The sequence below is a fragment of the Schistocerca cancellata genome, chromosome 4 (assembly GCF_023864275.1).
Source record: "Schistocerca cancellata isolate TAMUIC-IGC-003103 chromosome 4, iqSchCanc2.1, whole genome shotgun sequence".
Lineage (NCBI taxonomy): Eukaryota > Metazoa > Arthropoda > Insecta > Orthoptera > Acrididae > Schistocerca > Schistocerca cancellata.
The window spans coordinates 872,945,820-872,963,304 of NC_064629.1; the positions used below are offsets into that span (position 1 = coordinate 872,945,820).

Consider the following 17,485-nt stretch of genomic DNA (forward strand, 5'->3'; position numbering starts at 1 on the left):
CATACTTATAAACACACTGCACACACATATAGCAATTAAAAACAAACTAACTAAAAAAAATTAAGTGATTGGTTGTGACCACGAGCATATACAGCTCAATACTGTAAGCATCAAGAAAAGAAGGCCAAGATCACCCATGTGAACAGAACTGCACTGAGAAGCACACTGCATGTTGATCAAAATTCTGAGATTCTAATTTAAAATGTTAAAATTCTTCAACTATTTTCTTGATTATTAAATCCATCAAAAAGTAGTTTTTATATTCTCAAACTATTTTGTGAGCTTTCCATTGCACACAACTCAATTGTTACTCTAAGTCAGATACATGTTTTATAGGACCGTTTTGCTTGAAACTACCTGTACTAACTGTACATGCTTGAAGCCATGTACATTTGGTTGAAGCCAGGACTCATATTTTTGGTCAATAAAGGGAAATGCAAACATAGAAGCCCGTGAATTTATTATCTGTGGTGTAAAAAATAAAGTAAATGAAGAAAAAAAAATCAAATCATAAAATAATGCAACTTAACAAAAATAAAATGTAGCATACCTGTATCTCCCGTCCATTTTTATCTGCAGCTTGTTTTAATGAACTAATTACATCCTGCAGTTCTTTATTTTCAGCAAGTGATTCTTTAAAAAGTTTTTCCAGATCAGAAGTTTGTTGATTAAGTCTTTTACATGTCTCCTGATATTGCTCCACCTAAAGAAAGTGAAATGGCTGACTTTTAAAAATTCTGTAATTCTGACAGAACAGACCAAACCACGAGGAATGCTTACATCAGCGTAGATCAACATCATTTCAACGTTGTTCCAAATACTGATAAAGGAAGATTACTTAGTATTTTCAGAAATGTTGACACAATATAGCTATTATTATCAGAAAATTAGTAAACCAGAATGCAACCAAATAATATCTCATTTACACATGGAAATGGCCACAATCATGAATATTTCTGCATGAAAAATTATGTGCCCTATGGATGTTGTGAATACAGGTGGAATAAGTACAACAAATTCTTCATTACACATTTAGCAGCACTAAAACAGAACTGAATTTTGAGGGCTCTGTTGTACAAATAAAAGAATTTAAACAGCAAGGTCAGAGTGTAAACACTGTCAAATCAGACCACTTGGATGTTTCCAGAATGAATTTTCACTCTGCAATGGAGTGTGCATTGGTCTGAAACTGTCTAACAGATTAAAAATTAGTGCAAGACTGTGACTCAAGCCTGCGACCTTGGCCTTTTGCAGGCAAGTGCTCTACTGACTGGATGTTATTTGTTCCACTGTTTCAATGTAGCATAGCTACACACCAATAAAAATTCCATTGTTTGTTCAGTCAATACCTTTTTCTTTGACCTATGCAACTGTTCAGCATTCTGCAGACAATGAGGCTTACAAGAGAAGCACTCCCTGCCAGACAGGAGAGGACACAAGTATGAAATTGGTCTGAAATGTATGCAACCAACCCAGTATTTGGTTCAAGTAGGTTACAGAGACCACGTAATCATAAACCAGACGGTTTTCTAGAAAAATGATTCCACAGTGACAAGAATTGTTTAAAAGAAGTCACTGTCCATATATGGATGTACTGTCTTTACTGCCATGTGCTATCAGTCTATTCCAAATGAGGCACTTGTAATGTGTTAACGCATTGTGTATTGTCGTCTCTCACAAAATATACGTGGTCCAGTCACATTAATGTGACCACTGTCTATGTTTGATGTCAAAGTGCAATAATCACTCATAGACAGCAGGTGGCAGCACTTACAGTGGAAGGTATATAAAGCATGTCAATGGGGGGACAGAGTGATTTATCTGATGTCCAAAATGGCTCACTCATTGGCTTTTGGGCCAAAGGTGGAAGCATTTCCGGAACAGCAATGCTCATGAACTGTTCACATGCCACACCGGTTAAAGCAGACTGTGTATAGCTAAACGGTGCTATCCAAAACTGGCAGCGAAGCAACTGTTGTGCACCATGGGCTGTAGATGACAGGGGTGAATGCGGACTGCAGAGATGTTTACATGTGAACAGACGTGCAACTGTTGAGCAACTGACCACCCAGATATACCTAGGGGGTACCAACAATGTCTCCTCAATGAGTGTTCAGAAAAATTTGCTGTGTATGGGCCTCGGCAGCAGGTGCCTGGTTCACACTCCCATGGTGGCTGTTGTTCATCGGTGACAAAGGTTGGAATTTGCACACCAATATTGCAACTGGACATCCACCAGGTGGCAACAGGTGGCCTTTTCAGGTCACAAACACTGTATGCACCATCAGAAACATGGTTGTTGGTGTATATGGCCCAGCAACAATTGTTGGAAAGGTCCAGGCTGGAGGAAGGAACGTTATGGTCTGGGGAATGTTTCTGTAGCATTCCCTGGGCTATCTCGTCACTCTGGAATACGCAATGGATCACCACAGGTATGCATCTATCCTTGAGGACCGTGTCTACTCTTGCATGCAGTTCGTTTTTCCTTGGCACAATGGCATCTCCGGCAGCAAAATGCAAAATGTCACACAGCTCGCAGTGCATGGGCATGGTTTGAAGAGTAGCGGCACAGCACTGCATCTGTCAGGACCTTCCAGAACCTCTTTGACTTTTTTTCTGTACATCTGCACTGCAAAAGGTGGTTATTCACTTTTCTGATAGGTGGTCAGATTGATGTGACTGGACTGTGTAGTATACCTATACACAATTTCTGTTGGACACAGTGATCAGCTCATCATGTACAATCTATTAATGCACTTCGAGAGGCTAGCTTGAAAAATTACATGTCTTTTAAAATCAGCCAGAAACACTACAATAAAACTTGATAGCCAGATGGAAACAATGACTGCTTTTGAATAAAAGAAAATGGCCACATTAAGAGTTGTGTTAAATACCCAGCCTTCACAAATATAAGAGCTAGTGTTGCAGTAGATGGCTGACAGTGTGAAAATAACAAATTACTGTATTACACAAAAACTTGTAAAATATGGCAAATCTAGCAGTACACAAAGGCTCACAGAAATATCAAATGAAAACAGGATACTGAAGAAATTTACAATACATTAAAACATAGGAAGCTGAAACTCTTTCCACTGATATTATTTTACTCCTACCAAACAACTAATTCTTTCCCAAAAAATAGTTCAAATGGCTCTGAGTACTAAGGGACTTAACATCTGAGGTTATCAGTCCCCTAGAATTTAGAACTACTTAAACCTAACTAACCTAAGGACATCACACACATCCATGCCCGAGGCAGGATTCGAACGTGCGACTGTAGCGGTCGCGCGGTTCCAGACTGAAGCACCTAGAACCACTTGGCCACTGCGGCTGGCAATTTTTTCCCATATATTTCAAATGTGTCTGACTGAACATACAATGTGTATACTATATACATTCGAAATTGCCAAAATACTATATATATAATTTTTCTCATTAATTTATTATTCAGGTAGTAGTTTTCTGTCCACCAATTACACTAATATAATTAGTTTTGCTTAAAACCATGCTAATAAAGAGTAATTGATAACTTAAATTATTACTACAGTATGCTGTTTGAACTAATCAACAGTTCTGAGAGAATTGACACCACTCATCAGAAAGTTGTCATTTCATTCTTTCTGCTAACCTGTTTCAGTTTTCCAAAAGTAATTCACTTAAAAGCTATCTGTAAGTAAAGATCAGTCACACCCAAATTTAATTTTGCCAGCTGAGCCACTGTACATCAGATGACAGGATTGGACCTATATATTTATCACCCTTATTTTTCTAAACCAGATAAAACACTTCATTTTTCAGTTAAGTCCATAATTAAGAATTTGTATAAATTAACATAATTTTAAGGGTGCTTGTAAATTGGTAATTCACAGAGGAGGCATAAAAATAGATCTGTAATCTGTTTTCCTTTGTTAACGAGCCATATTTTAGTTAAAGCAAGTTCTTGTTGAAACCTATACAGCATTTGCAGTTTCACACTATAATTTTATAAACAGATCTGAAATTTCCAAAATCACAAAATATCATTACACCAGTCTTTATATCCCACCCAAACGTAGTCAGTCATAGGCTAGCATTCACTGTGTCAACAATATGTAGTCACTTACATTGTATCTTTGTGAAACTCTTAGGTTAAAGTGTGGTTCGCACTTAAAACATCAACCTTGCAGTACTTCAAGGTTATCATCTGCTGCAATTACAGTGTTAATTCCTCAGTGTCCACTTCGTACATTTCTATGTGGTATTATCAGTTATCAGAAAACTGACTGTGTAATTCGACAGCAACTTTATGAGGTTTATCTGTCAAGAACCATATCCAAAAGTGGCCTGTAAATATTTAGCCACTGTCTGGCTGATTTGGAGGTTGCTGTATGCGTCTGCCTGTGATTAATATACTACAAAAGATCTGAAACTGGTCATCATGTTGTAATGATTGTCAATAAATGTGCAAAGTAATTAAATGTTCTGCTGAGTACATTATTTGAGAATTTATCATAAAACCAGTTTACAGCAGTTCATGAATTTCCACTTATGAGACACCATGTGCAATCCAGTGATCACAGGTTAGTACACTTACAACAATGGTTCATACTTGACAAGCAGTGGGCTCAACACCACCTAATATACACAGAGAACAATATGTTTTGTTTATATCACAGTCCTACTGCAACTGATCTAGCATCCCAGCTGATGGTTCAGCAGAAGACAAATTCTCCCTCAACTGTTCCTGCACATGGTTAATACCTGAAACAGTTTCCAAGAGTAGCTAATAATATCTCTCACATTCAAAATGGTCTTGCATTATCCTCTAAGAACAATCTTGATCAGTAAAAGCAGCAAAATCTTCTATAAGTACACAGTGTCCATCGCCTCAAAACATGATTAATCAAGCTAATATAAACCTCTTAGTAAAGGCAAGTGAGTTCACTGAAATGGCCTGACGCTTCAATGAGTGGTCACTTCTATCATATTCTGGTGAAGGTGATATGATGAAAGTGAGACTCTTTGAAACACTGCACCATTTCAATGAACTCATTTGGCTGAAAACCAGAGAGCTTTATATTAGTTCAACTTGATGAGAAGGAATTTGATCACAATTATCAAATTAACTGTATGCTGTAACTAACTTCATAACAGAGGAATCAACAGTAGGTCGTTAATACATGCATAAATCATGAAAGATGATATTTGGTACATATATAAGGCCTTAATCTAATTAATGAAATGAAAAATATTTTTATGACATTTTATACAATGCAGTCAATGCCACATGTCTAATATGTTTCCCTACTGGAATACCACTGCCCACTCACAGTCTTTAAACTTTCAGTTCATTTCTCAAAAATCATTGACACAATTTCTCAGTTTATTATACCTTCAACCCCCTTTAAACTTGCATATTGCCCAAGTTCAGCCTTTAACATCATTGTAAACAAATTGTCTATAGTGCCTATATCTCATTGACATCCTGCTGCCTCTTCAGTGATACAGCTAAATCCAGTCATAACAGCCTTTACAGCAATCTGTTCTCCTTTAGATGAAGCTCCCAATGGAAATACTTTCATGCTATTTCATCGCTATCAATTTCTGGCCAAGTGTAAGTTCAAGCCCATTTATTTACCCATTCTACTCCCTTCTAAAATTGGATTCTTCCTTAACCAAGTTTATTTTCTGATACTTTCAAGTAATTTCTCAGATTCATTATGTTGGTCACATCCTAGTAATATTAGCATTACTTCCAGTAATATAACAACCAATTTATCCAAGAATACAATGTGTACCTCTAGGCTCTACCACAGCATCCCATCCAGTCCACCCATGACAACCATTCACACACACAAACACTCTCTCTCTCTCTCTCTCTCTCTGTCCCCTCCCCCACCATATAAATTCTTGCGTGCACGCGCAGGTAAGAGAATGAATGAATGTGTGCACACACAATGATATGTGTGTGCTTATGTGTGCATGCACATCATTTACACTTTTGAAGATATCATTTAATGAAATGAGATAAAATGCTTAACACAGCATTGAAAATTGTGAATTTAAGTTCTAATAGAAGTACAATCAATTTAACTTCCAGAAAGTCACTGTCATTAATACTTTATAATGTGTCAATTAAACCTCCAATTTCTGTTTCCTCCACCCATCTTTTTACCATATATACACTCCCAATCACAGTCAAAAAATGTAAGTTCTATGTATTGTTATACGAAATGTATTTTATTTGTATGATCCCATATGATTCATACTACCAAAAACTATTAACTGACATTTCAAAGCTCTTACTAGACAGAAACAATTCTACATATGAAATGTACAGAAATAAAATAATCTCCAGGTACTGGTATATTAAACAAATGTTTTCAATTTATTTTGCATACCTTCAATGACAGTCTCTTCTTTTCCTTTTCAATCTCCAAGATTTTTGTATTTGTTTCATGGAATGATGATTCACGTAAACTGTCTATAGTTGATAGGAGCCTCCTGTTCTCAAGCTCAAGCTTCAGAGCCCTTGCCTGAGCACTACTGCTCAGTTGTTCTGATAAACTATTGTCTGCTGAACCTTGAAATCAACCACACAGCAATAAGTACATAAAGCAACATTTCGCAATACTTAGGTTACATTAAAATTAATTTCACAATGCTATATCCAATCTAAAAATACAAAAGTATTTATGTAATATATTATGGAATGTTAGTTATGGAAAACAGTGACCTTTTCTATTATCCAAATAAGTTCTTGCACATCCCTGCACCCAAATCTTCATCCTTTTGCAAGTGAAATTACCTTTACTGATATCAGAATAGTGGTAGATTTTTCTCTTGTTGCTAGTAGGGTTTTTCTTTGCTGCATTCGCAATGAGATGGAAGGTTCTTCCTGAAGATACTCTGGGTGGTGGCTGATGTGGGCTAGGTCAGTTGATACAAACTGAAGCTACTTGACCAACACCGACAGCTTTCCCTCACTATCAATATAGCCCAACTGTGTTAGGAGACACCACTCGGCGCATTCTGTCATTTGCTTTTGCAAATGAAAGCAAATGTGACATAGGGAGTCAATGACACACTAAACAAAATTATCAGACATACAATGGTGACAATAATGTCAGCATGCAACACATTGTATGCTGGGCCAAGACTGGCAGTCACCAAAAACAAGTGAACAACAGTACAAAGCCTTACACCATCTTGTAACTTTCATTGATTCTGCAACTACCATCAGCTACTGCACCAAGTATGTTCTTGAAGTGGGTGGATATTACGTAGGACAAACCAGTAGAACATTTGGTACTAGATACAAAGAGCATGTATGAGGATGGAAGTACAGAATGAATCACTCAACTTTTGATGAACACTGCATCAACACTGACATAAAATTACAACCACACACACAGACATAGAAATCATAAGGATAAGCAACAAAAGCCGTGCTTTCAACCTACAAGAAAACTACTACATTCATAAAACCACAACAGATTTGAAACATCACATAAATGATTAGACCATCTTGGCAAACCCCACATTTTAAATTAATAGCATATACTGGGAGTGTGGCTCATTGGCAAAGAGTCAGACTACAGAACCAGGGGTCTCAGGTTTGATCCCTGGTCATTCATCTATCACTTCTACCACCTTCAGCAATGTTTGTTCATGTGAAAATTGCTGATCTGCATGATGGATTGGCATCTACATTAAACTGTTGGTTACCCTATAACTGTCTGCATAAGGCAGTTCAAATATCAGAGAAAGTCAATGGCATATCACGCCCAACATGATAATACCTAGTAAAGCACCGTGGTGTTCAAACCAAACTTCACGTTGACAATACCTTAAATTTTTACTTAAAAATGGGTAAGGCTGTCATCAACCAGAAGGTTGATTTCAGTGCCACTGGACTTTACTAGGTATGGTACTCATAGTGGTGGTGTGTAACCTTGCCTTCATCCAACCTCTGAATTGACTAACCCGGCCAGTTATAGGGGGCCCTACATTTTAAGTGGCATCTGAATCATGAAGCAATTTGGCATTTTTCACATTAACAAACAATTCTAGAGATAAAAGAAGTGATAAATGACAGATAAAAGTCCTAGCAATGACCAGGGATCAAATCCCAGACCTTCATAACTGTAATCTGGTAATTTACCACTGAGCCAACAAGTGAGACACTTTTTACTTATAGTGTAATATTAAATAGAAATATATGATCCCACACCTCCCTAACTGCCTTGTTGATGGCACCTTCTGTGCCTGACAGGGAGGCTTGGGTGCTTTCAGAAAGCTGGGCCTATGCCAGCATTAACATACCTACTGGCAGGGTCACTCAAGTGGATTGACCCTAGTAGAGGAGCAAGACAAAGTGTGCCCCACACTAAAGGGTTGGTGGGGGGCTCTATAGGCTTGGGTCATCACCCCCCCCCCCCCCCCCCCGGAGAAAGTTAACCTCGAAATGGATGCCTGGTCCTCCATTTTGGGGGTTGAGAAAGTGATGAGATCCATAAGCAGAAATTCTCCCTGTATTACTCATGAAAAGATGAAAGACAAGGAGAATATGGAGTTGGGTTTATAGTCTCCCGAGAAATGTGGACCTGTTATAGCTTTCACTCCCCACAATACAAGAATATGTACTCTGTGTATCAAAGTGAAATTTCACTATGTGATCTCCATGAATCTATACATGCCAACAGCAGAATCAGATGAAGATGTGGTACACGGTTTCTATGGTCAGCTGCAGGAGGTTTGTGATAAAATACTTGGACACGATGCCAAAATAGTGCATGGAGACTATATTGCCAAACTGGGCATCAAAGATGCTCTCAGAAGTGTGTTACGTAAGGTAAGCCTGTGAAATCAAACTAGTAATAACAGTATGAGGGTTGTCCAGTTTGCTGTACCATACAAGTTAAAGGCAGTAAAAGTATGTGTTCCTCAGGAAAAATATTTGCAAAAAGACCTGGAAAATACCAGGACCAAATTAAGCAAACTGAATAGACCATATACTGGTATTGTACAGGTGGGCATCTAATATGGAAACTGTGCACCCTTTCCGAAGAGCAAATTCTGATTCAGTTTCTTACCTAGTAGAGCAAAAATGAGACAGAATCTTACTATGACTGATAAAACAAATAATACCAGAGTAACGAAATGGAACATGGACAACTGAAAGATAGATCTACTGTTCAAGAGTATCAGAACAGACTGAGAAAAGAGTTACAAACAAAAGACAGCGGAGAATGTATAGACAAAGAATGGAACTCTATTAAAATGCTAGTTTCACAACAGCACATGAAATATTGGGGGAAACAAGGAGACTCAGAACTGAAGAGTTATATGATGATGAATGTGGAGAGGCAATGGAACAGAAAAAGGAAGAAAGACCAAAATGCTTACAACACAATATTTGATCAAATCAGGCATTCTATAGTCAAAAGAGAACAGAGGCATCAGGGGTCGGCAGGAGGATAAAAAAAGGGAAGCCAAAAGGAGGAACATAGAGGAGATGGAAGAGCATCACCAAAGGAATGAAAGCAGAAAATTTTATATGAAAATTAAAGAAGGAACTCAAGAATATAAACCAAAAATAATAACATGCAAGGACAAAGTGGGAAATTTCCTAACAGATCAAAGATAAAAGAGAGTACACATTAGAGGAAGTTTGCAATGTAGTGCACTGTCTAAAAAATTACAAAGCTCCAATAATTGATGTCATAGCTACAGAATTGTTGAAAAATGAGGGAATTGGTCTCCATAAGTAAATTCATAACCTTATTAACTTGATATGGAATCAGGAAAGAATCCCAGAAGAGTGGACTTTAAGCTGTTTCAATCAATACATAAGAAAGGAGGCAAGACTTGTTGCTTGAATTACCAAGGAATTATGGTGCTGAATGTAATCTATAAAATTCTGTCTAGTATTATCCACAACAGGCTAGATCCAAAAGCAGAACAGATTCTGGGAGAATATCAGTGTGGCTTTCAGTCTAACAGGTCAAAAACAGATCACATATTTGTGCTGAAGCAAATACATGAAAATGCATTTGAGTATAATATTGATCTTCATTCCCTCTACATAGATTTCAAGCAGGCCATTGATAGTCTTGACAGGGCAGGAATGCTAATTGATTTGTTACTGTTTAAAGTCCCTTCTAAGTACACTTCACTCACTCAAGCAATATCGGCTAGTTCCTATGCTGCAGTGCAAGTGGATGAAGAACTAAGTAACTGGTTTAGCATCAGTAACACAATCATACAGGGAAGGGGGTGGTGGTGGGGATGGGGTTGGGGGCACTGTCCACAATGTTTTTCAATCTTGAAGCCTCCATTCTCAATCTTCATATTTCTGGTTACATAGACACAAAGTAAATTCAGATACGTGCATATGCTGATGAGACAGGAATTTTTAAAAGAAAAAAGAGTTTCACTAGTGAGGACAATACATGATCTGAAAGATGCCACACAACCCAGAGGCCTTGCTATGAAAGGAATGAGGGCTAACTACACGAATCTCACCAGGCAGGAAAATAGTAACTTGGATGAACTGTTAGCAGCAGGTCTCAAATTTGAAAATGTGCAGAGCTTTGGTAAGTATCTGTTATCTAGTATTAACAGGACAAATTCCAAGACAATTTAAATAAAACTGTACACTGAGTCGGACCATTTCATACAAGGAGCTAACATTGTAAGATTAACAAAAAGTACGAGAACAATCTAACTTGTTCATGTCAATATCATGGATACTGGAAGAACAATTAAAAAGGTTTTTGAATGGAGGTCAGCTGGAAGAAGACAGAGGAAGGCCACAAAAGCAGAGGATAGACAATGTGGAGAAAGATATAAAATCTCCCAGAGACAGAGGATGGGGGAGAACTGCACTGGAGAGGACAGAATAAACTTGTTGGAGAGAGACCCATGCAGTGTTGTAATGTCATGAAAAGATGATGATGATGATGATGATGATGATGATGAAGAAGAAGAAGGGCGGCCTCTCCTACCTATTCTGACATTTGGGAAACTGCTTGCTTCAACGGGATTTTTGTCAGTGTGAAGGCTATTTTGTTTCGATATCTTTGGCTGACATCTATATCTCTGGCTGACATCTATATCTTTGCCTGAAAACTTTCTTGCATGTCATTTATTTACATTTTGACAGTACTAACACACATTAGTAGGTGGAAGGTTGAATTCACAAACCTTTACGTGGAAGTCAAGATTTATGTGTAATGGGTAGTGAAAGAACTGTGTTTAGGAAATGGAGGTTTCATGGAAATCAGTTTACCAACAAAAAAGAGGAAGCAGCTCGAAATGAAGAACATAAGCTCTCAGCTTCAGTTTCAAAACTTGGGACAGGAGAATTGTACAGGTGTGTGAATGATGTTGATATGGATTCCACTCAGACTTATTGATTTAGAGCTTCTCTGCCAGGCTATAAAGTTTTCATGTTCATGTGTTAGATGTAAAAATATGGAATGCATGGTTGTTGTTGAAGAAAGAAGAGTGGGAATAGCTTGTGATTTTAAATTAATTTGTAATTCATGTGGCTATGAATTTTCATTTTCCTCCTCCAAAAAAAAAAAACTGACATTGGTACCTATGAAAGCAATTTTAGGTTATCATATGCTCTGAGATGCCTTGGACAGGGCAGGGAAGGAGGTAATTTATTGTGTGGTTTTCTGAACATGCCTCCAACTTGTGCAAGATTTGAAAAAATAAAAAATAAAAAATATCTGATGCTGTATGCGATACTGCCAAAGTTTCTATGAAGCGAGCAGTGGAGTAACTGGTGGAAATAAACCAAAAAGAAATACATCCTGGGGTAGATATACATGGCAGTGAATCTCCAACAAATGTTACTGATATGTGTGGGTCTGTAGATGGGACATGGATGAAAAGGGGTCACACATCCCTGTATGGAGTTACATCTGTTATTGGTATTGACTCAAGAAAAATTTTCAATGTCAAAATTATGTCTAAATACTGCCACCAGTGTGCAACAAGGAAAACGTCCAACAATGAGGGCAGTGAGAAAGTGAGGCAAGAAAAGCATTAAGTAGCATGCTCTAAAAATCATAGTGGCTAAAGTGGGGGCACGGAGGCTGCTGCAGTTGTGAGGATGTTCTCGAGATCTGAGGGCCAGTATGATGTTAGATATACTCCTCTTCATTCAAAGCTGTAACAGATAAAAATCCAAACAATACAACAATATAAAAGTTGGAATGTGCTGGCCACATCCGAATAGAGGCTTGGTAGAAGTCTTCATCGCTTCCTGAAAGACAAGAAAGGTGAAGTACATGAGGATGGGAAACCAAAAGGAGGAAAAGGCAGGCTTACTCTGAAAGAAAATGATTCTCTCCTGATATTTTATGGGAGAGCTATCTGGAAAAACACACATAATTTAGAGGCAATGAGGCGTGCTGTGTGGGCAATTTTTTTCCACAAGCTACCCGCTGACCAAACACAAATGCAAAATCTGAGTCCAAAGGACGATTGGTGTAAGTTCAACAACAGAAATGAGATGTATTCACATAAACACTCATTACCAGAACCTGTTATGAATGCAATGAAGCCCACATTCAGGTTTCTTGCAAACCCTGATTTATTGAGGAAGTATCTTCATGGAAAGACACAAAATGCAAATGAAAGCCTCAATAATTTAATTTAGATTAGATGCTCAAAAAGGACATTCTGTGGACTTGAAGTACTCAAAATAGGCGTCAATGAGGCAGTTTTATGTTACAATAATGGAAATAATGGCAGAATTGAAGTGCTGAAGAGAGTTGGTATAGATCCTGGTGTGTTTACAACAAAATCATTCTACACCACCGATGAGAGCAGGGACAAGAAAGCTAACAGATCTTATCAGTGTCTTACCTGTAAATACAGGCCAGGCAGATTCGAAGAGGAGAGGAGAGAAGAGGAACTTGGAGGATGAGGAGTATCAGTACAGACGATTTTAAAATTGAGGTAAGCTTATTACATGTAGAGGTATGAGAAGAAAATCTTTGAACTTCATTTTCTCTGTTTTACATTTTTTACGTTATTAGAAGCCTTTTCTCAAAAACTATATATGTGCTAATGCATATGCAAAAACTGATTTTAATCTGTAAGTACCAAAATGTAGAAACATATTATATATTCTATATTTACACAACCATGACTGATGATACTTTGTAAATAAAAGTGAAATTTATCAGGTGTAATACTCTCTTAAGTTTGAGTTTGCTTAAGACAGAAGTGGGGAAAAGTCAATATACTGACAGCTACTGTGGTAGATGACTATCTAAACAAACATATTTTTAAGTTTAGAGTATGTTCTGGGATCCTGCAACAGACAAATGCTAGGAATATTAGTTTGTAATTCTGGACATCTACTATTTTATTCCTCTTATAGACAAGGGCGAGCTATCCTCTTTTCCAGTAATGAGGGAGTGTTCACTGCAGAACGTATTTCCAATAAACATGGGTTGCAAAGAGGCTAATTTCACAACATACTCAATGTAAAATATTATTTGCTTGTGAGGATTTCATTTCCTTTAATTGGTGCATATTTTGAGTCACCCACAACTAGATTAAAGATTGTGCTTTGTACATCCAATTTACTTAAAATCAGAAATTCTTGAGATTTCCTGAAGGTCATTTGCCAAGGTTTGACAGAGGAATAAGTTGTGTGCTTCATACACAGAATTTTTTACACATGTTGGAGTTTTCCTTAATATTTGTATACCAGTTTCACTACATCTCTTTTGAACCCAAGATGGATCTTTTGCAGCTTTATTTTTATACTTTTGGCTTCCTTCAAGATTTAGTTTACTATACTTGATATACAAGGAACTTTAATAATGGCAACTATTTATTTACAGCTCGTACAAAATAGATACGTGTTTCAAAGTTTTGCTGACCTTCAAAGTAGTCACCAGCATTGTGTATAACCCTTTGCCAGCGATGTAGAAGTCGGAGGCTACTCTTCTACTCTTAGCAGTGCCAGTTGTGTTGACAGTTCGAGCGGCACGGTCTATTACCCGACGAATTTGTAGCAGTTCTGAAGCGAATGCCGTGAAGTGTTTCCTTCAGTTTAGAAATGGAGTTGAACTTATGACGGCTTAAGTAAGGGACTGCAGTAGGTGGTATAGCACTTAGCAGCCCCATCAGTCAAACAAATCAGTAACACTGTACGTGCTTGAGCATTGTCCTGCAAAATGATGGTCAGATCCTGCAGAAAGTGTCATCACTTCTGTATCCACGCTGTTCACTTTTGGAACACAGCCTATGACCAGCTTAGAGACAGAAGTGATGACACTTTCTGCAGGACCTGACCATTATTTTGCAGGACAATGCTCAAGCATACCGATTTGTTTGACTGATGCGGCTGCTAGGTGCTATACCACCTACTGTACCCCCCTGAATTAAGCCCTCATAAGTTCAACTCCATTTATAAACTGAAGGAAACACTTCACGGCACTCGCTTCAGAACTGCTACAAATTTGTCAGGTAATAGACCGCGCCACTCGAACTGTCAACACAACTGGCACTGCTAAGAGTAGCCTCCGACTTCTACAGCACTGGCAAAGGGTTATACATAATGCTGGTGACTACTTTGAAGGTCAGCAAAACTGAAACACATATCTATTTTGTACGAGCTGTAAATAAATAGTTGCCACTATTAATGTTCCAATCCTCACATATTCATGCAGAATGTGATTTAGAATGTTTGGAACTTTTCCACTGCTCCCTATATCTGTCCCAATTGAACTAAATGTTCTTACATTTGATACTAGGTCATTTCTAACGAAACTGATTTTTCATTGTGCCATACTTTCACATGGGGGGCTGGGGAGGGGGGAAGGGTAGGGGGGAGGGCGAAGGAGAATCACTTGCTTTTGAAATCTGAGTCCAATCTGACAGTTATCAAATACTGCAGTTCTCTCTAAAAGAAACCAGATATCATTAAGCTTTACATCTAATTCTTTACCCTCACAATTATTGGTATGTTTAGCAATCTCTACCACCTCTCTGTGCAACCTATCATGATATCTGCTTGTTGTGAGTGCCAGGGTCTAAATTTTAGGGCCTTTCAATGGAATCCAGGGGACCATGACATAATGGCCAAAACATTTTTAATATGATTACCAGTTTCAAGCCTGAAAGCTTGCATTTTACAATTCACATTATAAAAAGTTTATTTACCTGTAAATCAATTTTATAACACATTTCCCTTGCATAGCTTGTATTTCTGTATTATATTATAGATAATTTGTGTACTTCATTCATAAATAATAAATATTATAATTCATTAACTACTTGCATTTGTCATTAATAAACTTTACCAAAGAATTAAAAAGCTAAGTGTCCAGCATTTAAAAATATATATTATACAGTTTATAGTCAGAATAACTGTTTGCAAAAATATTCAAGGATTTAGAATTGTTTATGATTCATCTGCAGTTGTCTTCAAGAGAAATGAAGATTTTTGGTTTTAACAGCTGATGCTAATTGCAGAGCAACAAAAAGTAGCTTGTGGAAACAAACTATGATGGTTGTGCTGGTTGTGTAGCAATGATACAGCCAATTCCAACTTTAAAATAGACCAAATACAGTTCTTGAAGGCAGAGGAACCATCCTCAGAATCTATAATTCATATTCAGAGGTACAAGTGTGTGGACATCGATAGTGTTAAAAATACTAAAAGGACTAGACCAAGACCTTCCATTACCACTCTAGATGTTTCATTTTTCCGTCAATAAATAATAAGCTTTACAAAAGGAAGTGGAAAAAAATTAAAATAAATGTACAGAATGTCCACTGTGTGCATCCTGTCAGTGACATGGATGTGGTAGCTGACTGTAAGGGAGAAATGAAAAGGACATTATCAATTCGTGTTTGCCTCAGAGTATATGAATAAGTGGCAATCAAGTGCAAATGAGACAGACAGAAAAAAGTACATAAACTGTTAATTATTTCGAAAGTACTCATGGACAGGCCCACATGTTGCCATGGCTGTTTTGGGCACACTGCAGAAGTTTCACTGGTGAGCCCTTACACATTCTTCATACATTGCCGATCTCTCCGCATGTAATTTCCATATTTTTGGGGCCCTGAAGAAAGATATTCATGGCCACTGATTTGCTTGGATGGAGAGGTATGTGCCTTAGCAGAAACATGGTTCTGTAGACAACCGCAAACAGTTTTCCATGAAGGCATCAATCATCTTGTCTCACAGTGGGATAAATATAACAGTTATGGTAATTATTTTTGAAATAATAAACTTCCCTTTTTTCCAGCTGTCTAGTTTTCATTTGACTGCATCATATAATTATTATTAGGCACTATGAGAAAGATTTTACTGCTCATTTAGGTACACTACAAAGATGATGTGAATATTTTTCATTAATGATCTTCATTTTATGTGATATACACAATGTATCATTCACTCTTTGATTTATCAGACGAGTTACATCTGCTTTACTGCAGTATAAATGTTGCACATTATAAAAAACTGAATGTGGATAATACTTTTCACCTTGATTTGTATCTGCCAAACTGTCCGTTTCAGACCCAGCATTGCTTTCATTCAAGAAGGACTGTGTCAAGAGCTGCAGCTGGGCATTCTCTTCAAATACTTCTTGCAACTTAGCTTTTGAGGCTTCACAGTCTAGAGTTAGCTCATTAACATGTTGGCGATACTTAATAATTTCAGCTTCCAACTCAAGAACCCGGTCACCACGTTTCCGAGCATGCTGCAGCTGCTCTTCCAGCATTTCACGTGTTTCCATTAACACTCTAAGGGCATATATAAAAATTAATTGTGTGCAAATGTTTTTCTATATTTTAATCAATTTAAAAAGATAGATAAGCATCTCAAATTATGAAAAGAATATGGAAAACTACTGTGAAATAAATACTCCTTTTACCTCTTTATTCTGAAATTAAAAGTCCTGAAACAACCGTGATACTACTCTTGTTCTGCAATTCCCATATGATATTTACACAATTCATTAGCACTCACGTAAAAATGGTATAGTGCGGACACTTTAATGTAGCAGTTTTAGGTGGAGGGGGGCGGGGGATGTTGGAACTACAGTCGCAGAAGATATCAGTAGAGGTTGGGACTTCTCTACCTAGTCTACTGCACTGTCAACAAGCAGTTCCAGTAGCTGTCACTGGGTGCCTTGTGTGGTACTTCACGTCACTTTGTGTGGTATGTCACTCTTTTCTTTTCTTATTTAGAAATGAGGGAAGAGGCTTCTCCAGGTACATCACAGTGCTCGAATTCTACTCCCATGATCTCAAAAAGAATTGAATTGCTATCAATAAGTGTTAGTTCTGCTCTTGCAAAAACACATGATTGTATACTGCCAGCCCTTTGGGAGGCTGTTCCCCCATACCTCATCTCTCTGCATGAAGGTCTAGGTCCTCAATTGTTTACACACTCAGTCAGCTGCCACATTAAAAGTTTCTGCACAATTACAATCATAATGACAAGAATAATTAATAT

General features: G+C 37.6%; 1 protein-coding gene across 2 annotated transcripts in view; it reads right to left on the reverse strand.

The window, feature by feature from the left end:
* LOC126185022 (protein Daple) overlaps positions 1-17,485 on the reverse strand; it is a 199,706-nt gene that overhangs the window by 99,817 nt on the left and 82,404 nt on the right. Inside the window, exons 9-11 of one of the 2 annotated variants that reach the window (XM_049927746.1) lie at positions 16,511-16,770; positions 6,381-6,562; positions 551-703 (exon numbers count right to left, since the gene is read on the reverse strand). In XM_049927746.1, coding sequence (XP_049783703.1) covers positions 551-703; positions 6,381-6,562; positions 16,511-16,770 — 595 coding nt within the window. The remainder of the gene's footprint in view (positions 1-550; positions 704-6,380; positions 6,563-16,510; positions 16,771-17,485) is intronic. The other variant, XM_049927747.1, reaches the window with a different exon arrangement.